The sequence below is a fragment of the Castor canadensis genome, chromosome 2, assembly GCF_047511655.1.
Source record: "Castor canadensis chromosome 2, mCasCan1.hap1v2, whole genome shotgun sequence".
In the NCBI taxonomy this organism is placed as follows: Eukaryota; Metazoa; Chordata; class Mammalia; order Rodentia; family Castoridae; genus Castor; species Castor canadensis.
In genome coordinates, this window is record NC_133387.1 from 171719551 (window position 1) to 171731365 (window position 11815).

Below are 11815 nucleotides of genomic sequence, written 5' to 3' on the forward strand. Positions count from 1 at the left end.
ACTCCCCCAAAAATCAATGACCCAATAAAGAAATGGGAAACTGAACTAAGCATAACTTTTTCAAAGAAAGAAGTCCAAATGGTTAAAAAACATATGAAAAAATGCTCACCATCCATGGTCAAAAAGGAAATGCAAATCAAAATCCTGTTAGAATAGCTACCATCAAGAACACCACCAACAACAAATGCTGGTGAAGATCTGGGGAAAATGGAACACTCATACACTGCTGGTGGGAATGTAAGCTAGTACAACCACTATGGAAAACAGTAAGAAAGCTTCTTAAAAAACTAAAAATAGAACTGCTATATGATCCAGCGATACCACTCCTAGGGATATACTCAAAGTAATGTGACTCAGTTTACAACAAAGGCACCTGCACACCCATGTTTATTGTGACACTACTCACAATAGCCAAGCTATAGAAACAGCCAAAACACCCCACTACTGACAAATGGATTAAGAAAATGTGACATTTATATAAAATGGAATTTTACTCAACCACAGAAAAGAATGAAAATTTATCATTTGTAGGTAAATGGATGGAACTGAAGAATGTCATCTGAAGTGAAGTTAGGCTCAGAAGGCTACAGATCACATGTTCTCCTTCATATGTGGATTATAGAACTAAAACAAATGGTAATATTATTGGACATGGGTCACACTAAGGGAAGAATGTGCATGGGAGGGATAGGGCAAGGGAAGAAAACCAAAAACTTGAAAGTGTTGATGTGCTCACTGTATAGGAATGAATATAGTAATCTTAAAGTGGCTGAGGCCACTATAGGAAGGGGACTAAGGAGTAGTGAAGAGGTCTGGTTGAGATGAACCAATTTGGGTTGTAATATGTATATATATATATATATATATATATATATATATATATATATACATATATATATACATATATATATGCATGGAAACAATACAAAGAATTTCCCTATATAGCTATCTTTATCTCAAATTACAAGAATGCCATGTTTTTCTTATTAACTTTTATGTTTTTTCTTATTACCTTTTATGTTTTATCTTCTACAAAATTGGAGAACAAGTAGAACAAGTTCTGCCCAGAAAGTGGTACAGGAGGTATGTGTAAGGAGGGAGTGGAGAAGGAGGGAGTGGAGAAGTGGTCCAAATAATGTATACACATGTAAATAAATGCAAAAGTGATACCTGTTGAGACTGTTTCAAGAATTGGGGGAGGGGAATGAAAGAGAGCAGCAGAGGGGGGAATTCAAATAGAAGATATTTGATACATTGTAAGAACTTTGGCAAATACTCCAATGTATCCCCTTCCAACACAACAATAATAAAACAATTTAGGAAAAGAAAACAAACAACAAAATGACTATAAATATTACATATATAACAAAATTAACACTGAATGCTATTGGCCTTAAGTCCCCAATTAAAATACATAAAATGGTGTTCTCCAGTTCCATCCATTTACTTGAGAATGATAAGATTTCATTCTTCTTCATGGCTGGGTAAAACTCCATTGTGTATAGGTACCACATTTTCTTAATCCATTCACCAGTAGTGGGACATCTTGACTGTTTCCATAATTTGGCTATGTGAATAGCACTGCAATAAACATGGGTATGCAGGTACCTCTGGAGTAACCTGAGTCACATTCCTTTGGGTATATCCCTAGCAGTGGGATTGCTGGATCATATGGCAAATCTATGTTTAGATTTTTAAGAAGACTCCATATTTTTTTCCAGAGTAGTTGCGCTAGCTTGCATTCCCACCAGCAGTGTACAAGGGTTCCTTTTTCCCAACATCCTCGCCAACACCTGTTGCTGTTGGTGTTTTTGGTGATGGCTCTTCTAATGAGTGAGGTAGAATCTTAATGTGGTTTTGAATTGCATTTCCTTTATGGCTAGAGATGGTGAGCATTTTTTCATGTGTTTTTTGGCCATTTGAATTTCTTTTTTTGAGAAAGTTCTGTTTAGTTTGGTTGCACATTTCTTTATTGGTTCATTGATTTTGGGAGAGTTTAGTTTTTTAAGCTCCCTGTATATTCTGGTTATCAGTCCTTTGTCTGATTATAGCTGAAAAATATTTTCTTCCACTCTGTGGGTGGTCTCTTCAGTATAGCTTCCTCATCTCAACTAGCAAAAATGCTTTCTTTTTCTTATTCTTGCTTATGTCTTCTCTTCAATAAAATTGTAGATAAGGGCAGAACATGGTCTGCCTGGAAGTGAGGGGGGTGGGGTATGTTGGAGGCCGGGGGAAGAAATGGCCCAAACAATATATAAACATATGAATAAATAAAAAATATACATAAAATGGAAACTTGGATTAAAAAGCAAATCTGACAGTTTGTTGTTTACAAGATAGACATATCACTCCCCAAATCAGACATTGGCTTAGAGTGAAATGTTGGGAAACAATCCTGCAAGCAAACGGGGTAGTTATACTCATATCTGAAAACTAGTCTTCAGACTGAAATTACTCAGAAGAGACATTGAAGATAACTTCATATTAATATAAGGAACAATTCATCAAGTGGAAATAACAATTCTTAACTTACATGTGCCAGACATTGATAAACACAGCTACATTGAAAAAATAATAGTGGTCATAAGAGCACAGATTTGAACACAGAGATAGAGGGAGACTTTGTTATCCTAGTGTTCTTACTAGATTGGTCATCAGTACAAAAAAATCAATAAATAAACATCAGAGGTGTACACCATAGGCCAAATGGACTTAATAGACATTTATGGAGTATTTCATCTAACTACTGCACAATATACCTTCTTCTCAGCAGCACATGGTACTTTCTCAAAAATAGATCACATTCTAGGATATAATCACGTCTCAGTAAATAAAAGAAAACGGAAAGAACCCCCTGTATCACATATAATCACAATGAAATAAAACTAAAACTCAATAACAAAAGAAATTATGGAAAGTATTTAAACATATAGAGACTGAACAACACATTGACCATTGGTTCATGGAAGAAATAAGAAGAGAAATCAAAAAGTTCTTAGAACTTAATAAAAATGAAAACACAACCTACCAGCACTTGTAGGACACAGCAAAAGGCATAGTAAGAGGAAAGTTTAGAACTATGAGTGTGTAAATAAATAAAAAAACAAGACAGGAAGATCTCAAATGAATTACCTAATGTTTCACCTTAAGCTGTAACAAAAGAAGAATAAGCCTAATACCAAATTAGCATATGGAGAGAAATAATGAAGATTATGTCCAAGATCAATGAAATCAAGCCCCCCCAAAAAAACTGTACAAAAAAGTCAACAAAGCAAAAAGCTGCCTCTTTGAAATGATTTATAAGATTGATAAACTCTTAGCCAATTAGAAGGAGTAGAGAAAAGACTTATGTTAGTAAAAATTACAGATGAAAAAGGAGATATCACCACAAATATCAAAGAAATCCACAGGATCATTAGGGCATACCCTGAACACTAGTATTCAAGTAAACTAGAAAATCTAGCAGAAATGAATAAACTTATAGATGCATTTAAACAACTAAGTTAAACCAAGAGCAATAAATCACTGAAATGAGTCTGTAAGCAATGAGATTGAAGCAGTAATAAAGAGTCTCCCAATAAAGAAGAGCCCACAACCTGATGGATTCACTGCCAAATTCTACCAGGTCTTTAAAGAAGACCTAATAGTAATGCTTCTAAAACTTTTCCAGGGAATATAAAGGGAAGAAACACTACCAAACTGATTCTGTGAAGTAAGCATTACAGTCGATCCAGATCCAAAGGACTCAACAAAAAAGAAGAGAATAAAATACAATATCCTTAATGAACACAGTTGCAAAAATTCTCAATAAAATACTGAGAAACTGAACTCAGCAACACATTAAAAATCACACATCAAGATCAAGTTGGTTTCTTTCCAGGGATACACAGATGACTCAACATATGTAAACCATATGTAATACAGCATATAAACAGATTCAAGGAGAAAAATCACATGTTCATACCAACTAATGTAGAAAAAGCCTTTGACAAAATTCAATATTTTTTCAGATAAAAGCACTGACATAAGTACGAATAGAAGGAATGTTCCTCAACATTCAACATAATAAAAGCCATATATGACAAACTTATAGCCAACATTATACTAAATTGAGAAATATCGAAACCATTTCTCCTGAAGTCCGGAATGAGACAAGGATGTAAGTTTTTCCTGCTCTTATTCAATATAGTTTTGGTATTTGAAGCCAGAGCAATAAGACAGAAGGAAGAAATAAATGGGATTCAAATAGGTAAGGAAGAAGTCAAACTATACCCATGTGAAGATTATATGAATTTATACATAAAAGACTCTAAGAACTGTACCAAAAAAACTCTTAGAGATCATAAACACGGTCAGCAAGGCAGTAGGATGCAAAATCTACATAGAAAACTCTGTTGCTTTTCCATATGCCAACAGTGAACAAAATGAGGAAGAGACAAGGGGAATGATTCTATTTACAATGGCCTCAAAAATACCTAAAGAAAATTTAACAAAGGAAATGGAAGATACATTCAAGGAAATAAATCACCAAAGAAAGAAATTAGAGAAAATATCAGAGGATGAAAAGATCTTCCAGGCTCTGGGATTGGAAGAATCAATTTTGTGATATTGGCTATACTGCTAAAAGGAATCTATATACTTGATTTAATCCCCATCAAAATTCCAATGACATTCTTCTCAGAGATCAAACAATCAATCTAAAGTCCATATGGAGGTACGAAAGATCTGAAATACTCGTAGAAATTCTGAGTACAAAGAGCAATGCTGGAGATATCACTTAATTGACTTCAAAGTATATTACAGAGTCATAACAATACAAACAACATGGTACTGTCCCACAAACAGGCATGAAAACCAACAGAACAGAATACAAGACCCAGACATAAATGCACACAGCTATAGCTATTTTACTTTTGACAAAGGAGCTCAAAACATATAATGGAGAAAAAACAGCCTTGTCAACGAATGCTGCTTGGAAAACTGGATATCCATATGCAGCAGAGTGAAATTAGATTCATCTTTCACCCTGTACCAATATCAATTCAAAGTGTATCAGAGACCTTAATGTAAGATCTGAAACATTGAAACTACTACAGGAAAGAACAGGGGAATCGCCGGAACATATAGGTATAGGTAATGACTTCCTGACTAGAACCCCAATGTCTCAGCAATTCAGAGAAAGAGTGACAGATGAACTTTCATCAAATTAAAAACATTCTGCATAGCAAAGAAAACAGTCACTTGACTTATGAGACATCCTATACAATGGATGGAAATCTTTGCCAGCTAATCATCTGTTAAGAGACTAATAATGCCAAACAAACTCCTGAAGAATCTACTATCCAATTAAGAAATGGGCATATGAATTGAAAAGATAAACTTCAAAGGAAGTGGTACAAATGGCCAATAGGTACATGAAAAAGTGCTCAACTTCCCTGGTTGTATCAGAAATGCAAATCAAAACTACATTAAGATTTCATTTTATCCCGTTAGAATGACTGTCTTCAAGATAACAAAAAAACAACAAATGTTGGTGAGGATGTGGTGAAACAGGAATTCTTATGCACTGTTGTTGGGTATGTAAATTAGTGAACCACCATGGAAAGGAGTGTGAAGTTTCCTTAAAAAACTAAAAGTAGAATTACTACCACTCCTGGTCATATACCCAAAGAAATGTAAGTCAGGAAAAAATAGAGACACTTGCCTGCCCATATTTCTTGCAGTACTATTCACAATAGCCAAGTTATTGAAACAACCTAGATGCTCTACAACTGATAAGTAGATTAAGAAAAAAATTAGTATATATGTGTGTGTGTGTGTGTGTGTGTGTGTATAATATATATTAGGGAGTCCTATTAATCCATAAAGAAGAATAAAATTATGTTGCTTGCAGGTAAATAAATGGCATTGGAGGACATAATGTTAAGAAGCAGGCCAGGCTCAGAAACAGAAAGGTCACATGTTGTCTCTCATATATGAAGATATATCCAAAGATAAATGTATACACAAAAGCAAATATAATCTATGCACATTTATATGTTGCACATGTTTGTAATACTGGGACTATTTAATGGGACCCGGGGGGAGGAGGGAGAGGAAAAATGATAATCAATAATATCAAAATACACCATCTTTGTATGTAGATGATGTTATGGAATGTACTGAAAGCTGTTAATAATATGGGGTGGGAGGGAAAGGGAGAGTAATAGATGCAATTAATCTTGTCAAAGTACAGTATATTCACAGCTGTGATACCTTCAGAAAATCCCTTTGAAGAATGAATATGGAATTAAAAATGAAGGATAAAGTTGTAAGATAGGTTACTGGGAAGAGGTGGGTATTTGTGGGAGGGGGGAGGATGAAGGGAAGAGGTAAAGGAGGTTGAATATGGTTGATGTACCTTACATATTTAAATAGCAAGTAGAACAATGCGGCCTTTTGCATTGGGCCGGGGCATGAGGAAGATTGATAGTAGGGGCAAACCCTGCCAAGGTACAATATGAGGATGTACAGAAATATAACAATGATCCCCTCTGTGCAACCAATAAAAAATAACATAATGAGTGCATACTTGGTCAGAATAAAAACAGCATGGTTAAGAATAAATATGTGCATGTAATATGATTTTACTCCTCTTATTTAGTAAAGTGGAAGAAAGAATTACTGTGTAAGCACTGTATATATTTATGTGACACATATTTCTATATGTTGAGTTTATGTTACCATTCATTTAAAACTATTTTATGACTCTAGTATTAACTTCAGGAATGAATTCATTGGCATAAAATTTATACAGTTGTGTACATACTATATAATTCACATATTTAAACTGCAAAATTCAATGGTTTTAATTTTAGTTACAGGGTTGTTCCACCATCAACATAGACAATTTTAGAATGTTTTCAATACTTGAAAAGGGAACCTCAGATTCTGCAGGTATCATCCTTTATTCCCCATTCTCAACCCTAGTCAACCTTCCGTCTACATGTTAGCCACTCTTGGAAAAGTTCATATAAATTAAATGATATGATATCCATTCTTTGTGACTGGTTTTCCTGAAACAACACAATGTCTTCAAGGTTCATGCATTTTGGAACTTGTAAAAGTTTTTTATTTTTTTTTATTATTCATATGTGCATACAAGGCTTGGGTCATTTCTCCCCCCTGCCCCCACCCCCTCCCTTACCACCCACTCTGCCCCTACCTCTCCCCCCTACCCTCTCAATACCCAGCAGAAACTATTTTGCCCTTATTTCTAATTTTGTTGTAGAGAGAGTATAAGCCATAATAGAAAGGAACAAGGGTTTTTGCTGGTTGAGATAAGGATAGCTATACAGGGAATTGACTCACATTAATTTCCTGTGCTTGTGTGTTGCCTTCTAGGTTAATTCTTTTTGATCTCACCTTTTCTCTAGTTCCTGGTCCCCTTTTCCTATTGGCTTCAGTTGCTTTTAAGGTATCTGCTTTAGTTTCTCTGCATTAAGGGCAACAAATGCTAGCTAATTATTTAGGTGTCTTACCTATCCTCACCCCTCCCTTGTGTGCTAAAGCTTTTATCATGTGCTCAAAGTCCAATCCCATTGTCCTAATTTTTTGCTTAAATAACATTCTATTGTATAGATAGATCACATTTTAATTTACATGTCAATGAATTGAAGACATTTGGACTTTTCATTTTGGCTATTATAGATAATGCTTCTATGAACTTTCATGTACATATTTTTGGACATGTATTTTGTTTGTCATGTACATAGGATTGGTAATTACTGGCTCATCTGTTAACTCTGTAGCATAATTGCATTTGTGATAATATGCCATACCATTTTCCAAAGTAACTGCAAATATTTGGCCTTCTACAACCAGCCATGTGTATATATCCAATTTTTTCACACTTTTCTAACATATGATATTCCTTGTCTTTTTAATTATAACCATCTTGTGTATCTCAAGTACCATTTTGATTGATTTTGATTTGCATTTCCCTGATTATTAATCATTTGAACAACTTTTACATTGTCTCTTGATTTTGTATATCTTCTTTGGAGAAATGTGTGTTTAAATTCTCAGCCTATTTTAAAATGACTTCTTTGTGTTTTTGTATTTTTATATTGTAAAAGTTATTAACAAATTCAGGATACTACATGCTTATCAGACACATGATTTAAGACTATTTCTCACATTTTGTGAGTCATCTATTCCTTCTATTGATATCAATTCAACCTCAAAAGTCTTTAGTTGTGATAAAGTTCAGTTTCATCATTCTGAGCGAGGTCAGCCAGGCTCAAAAGACCAAAAATCGTATGTTCTCCCTCATATGTGGACTTTAGATCTAGGGCAAATACAGCAACGTGGTTAGACTGGCTCACATGACAAGGGGAGAGCACATACGGGAGATATAGGAATAGGTAGAAAACCCAAAACATGAAAGCGTTTGATTTCCCTACTGCAGAGGAACTAATACAGAAACCTTAAAGCGACAGAGGTCAACACAAGAAGGGGATCAGGAACCAGTGTAAAGATCAGTTAGAGATGAATCAACTTGTGTTGTAGCACATTTGTACATGAAAGCAATGCTAGGAATCTCTCTGTATAGCTATCCTTAACTCAACTAGCAAAAATGCTTTGTCTTCCTTATTATGCTTATGTCTTCTTTTGGACAAAATTAGAGATAAGGGCAGAACAGGTTCTGCCTGGAAGTTGGAGGGGGAGGAAGGGAGAAGGAGGGGGAGGGGGACAGGGGGGAGAAATGACCAAAACAATGTATGCACATGTGAATACATGAATAATAAAAAATAAAAAAGAATAAGAATTATTAGAAAAATTAAAAAAAATAAAAATAAAGTTCAGTTTCTTTATGTTTTTCTTTTTCACTGTGTTTTTGGTATAATATCCTAGAAAACATTTCCTAACACAAAATCACAAAGACAACTTCAATGTTTCTTGATACTAGTTTTATTAGTTTACTTCATAAATTTGGATCTGATATTTATTTTGAGTTAATTTTATTTATATTGTAAGGTAAGTATCTAAATGAATTTTCAAATGTGGATAACCACTTTATCTATCATTAGTGGTTAAAAAGATTAAACTCTATCCATGAATTATCCTGACATTCTTTAGCAGAAAAAAGAAAAGGAAAACTTCTCTGATGAATGCAGTGATAAAAGGGTCTAGCACAGCTGTGAGAATAAAAATGATGACTGACTTTTCTTGACTATGTACCATAAGCCAGAAACTAATCATTTGACCTATAGTAAGTAGCTCATGTCGTTGTCAGGACGACCTAATAAAAGAGGTGATGCTAATCACCATACCTGGTTGAGAAATCATGAAGCCAAAGCAAAACAAGTTCGGGTAACTTCCAAAATTCGTTATTATAATTAAACATCAAGGAAGATCCTCAGTAGAAATTTCCAGTTTTTGTATAGAAATAAACACTTTAGAAGCAGGAAACTAATTTTTAAAATTGAGTTATTCCATGAGAGACAATTGAACTAATGTCTGGCAATGCCTGGGAGTTTTCAGATAAATAAATTAAAAACATGGAGTTAGAATGTAAAGAAAATTTCCAGTTAGAATGTAGGAAGGAAGAGAAACAATACAATACATTTCCCATCAGATTTGATGATGGGGGGGCAAGAGTTTATTTTTGATTCTGCATTGGGTTTTGTACACTCCCATGGGTGAAGATAAAACATGAATAAAGATTGTGAGTCTCTCAGGAATTCAAAACAGATTATGGTGGAGGATGTAAACACAATCCCCTCACTTCCATTTTCTACCTGCAACCCATTCCTTGGGGAAGATAGCTAATAAGCCTTTACTTATTACCAACTACATTCATGATTACATTCACATTAAGCTTCTGCATCTAATAAAGGTAACAGGTATCGTAATAATGATGACTCTTTTTCCTCCGTTATGTGAAAGGACATAAAGCCACAAGTAGAAACAATGATCTGTAGTTCATCAAGATTTCCAGGGCACATAGAAAGTCAGTCCATGCTGTACCACTTTAGTGCAAAAGGCACTGAAGATACAAAGTTACAAATTGCCCTTCAGGATCTGTGGTGGCAAATAATGATAAAGAAACACAAATGTTTACTGGCTCAAGGATAGTGAGTTCTTGAATTCCAGATATATTACTATCTTTGTTTATTTGAGATAGAAGTTCAGTGATATAAGGTAAATTCTGTTATTTCCAATTTTGTGTAGACATGAGACTCATATAGAATTGGCTGCAGAATCTATTCAAGAGAAAACAGAGAGTGTTCAGAGGTGTTAGGGAATCAAAGTGTAAACATCATCTGTAAGTTCCTTCTTCTTGAAAAGAACTCCCATGTTCTACATTTAGAGGTGCAGTTCTTTGACATAGGGATCTTTTCTGCAGTCTGACCCATACGTTTGTATGAGAAACAATTTTTTTGGATTCTCAACCCACCAGACTATTATCAGGCTTAGAATTAAGTACCATGTTGCCAAGTGTTCTATTTCTAATTTTTTAAGAGGGTGAATCAAATGAAGGAATAAGAGATGATATAAGACAAGAGAGATTTTTGTCCCATTCCACATATCTGCATTTTCTCCCTTGATTTGCAATAATGGTCATTGTGGTTTGCTTGTAGAAGCACAGCCCTTGATTCATGAGTCTAATTTGGAGAGATGCTTGTATATATTTTGCTTATCAATACTGTGATAGATAGAAGTCTATTCCACTGTGCATCATGGTCCTGGTGATTGTTAGAGGCTGTGGGTTTGCATCAGGCTAGACCTGGACACTGTCAGTGTACACACAACTTTTATGAGAAGAGACAAAATGGGAAATACTGGGGTTTCCTCTAAAGTATCTCCTTTTCCTTGTGTCCACAGATTGCCGTAAAGAAGCATGACTTTTGAAAATGGCACTTTCCTGACTGAATTTATTCTGGTAGGGTTAACAGACCAACCAGAACTACAAATCCCTCTATTCTTTGTGTTTCTAATAATTTATATGGTCACTGCATTGGGAAATTTGAGTATGATTACTCTAATTGGACACAACTCAAACCTTCACACCCCCATGTACTTTTTCCTCTTTAACTTGTCTTTTATAGATTTCTGTTATTCTTCAGTGCTTACTCCCAAAATGCTGATGAACTTTGTGGTAAAGAAGAATATAATCTCTTATGGTGGCTGCATGACTCAACTCTTCTTTTACTGTTTTTTTGTTATTTCTGAATTATATGTGTTGATGTCAATGGCCTATGACCGCTATGTGGCTATCTGCAATCCACTTTTGTATAACATTGCTATGTCCCCTAAACTGTGTTCCTGTCTTATGCTTGGTTCATACCTGATGGCATTTTCTGATGCGATGGCCCACACAGGGCTCATGCTGAAGCTAACCTTCTGTGATGTGAACATCAATGACTATTTCTGTGATATCCTGCCATTGCTCCAACTTTCCTGCACCAGCACCTATGTCAATGAGCTACTGGTTTTCATTGTAGTGGGCATCAACGTTACTTTGTCTATTCTCAACATCTTTATCTCTTATGGATTCATCCTCTCCAGCATCCTTAAAATGAAGTCCAATGAAGGCAGGTCCAAAGCCTTCAGCACCTGCAGTTCCCACATAATTGCTGTTTCTCTGTTCTTTGGTTCAGGTGCATTTGTGTATTTTAAGCCATCTTCTGCTGGATCCATGCATGAGGGAAAAATCTCTTCTATCTTTTATACCATTGTGGTTCCCATGATGAACCCCTTAATCTACAGTTTGAGGAACAAAGATGTTACAGTTGCCCTGAGAAAAACCTTGACCAGAAGAAACTTTTGA

At 35.0% G+C, this 11815-nt stretch overlaps 1 protein-coding gene across 1 annotated transcript; it reads left to right on the forward strand.

The window, feature by feature from the left end:
* The first annotated feature begins 10885 nt into the window (after window positions 1–10885).
* On the forward strand, window positions 10886–11815 carry LOC109677258 (olfactory receptor 8B8-like). The gene has a single exon (XM_020153338.2). It carries the CDS (start codon window positions 10886–10888, stop codon window positions 11813–11815), a length of 930 nt encoding a protein of 309 aa, XP_020008927.2.

Excerpts from the sequence above, each read along its gene's own strand:
- LOC109677258 (XM_020153338.2), top strand. The coding sequence starts at position 10,886 with ATGACTTTTGAAAATGGCACTTTCCTGACTGAATTTATTCTGGTAGGG.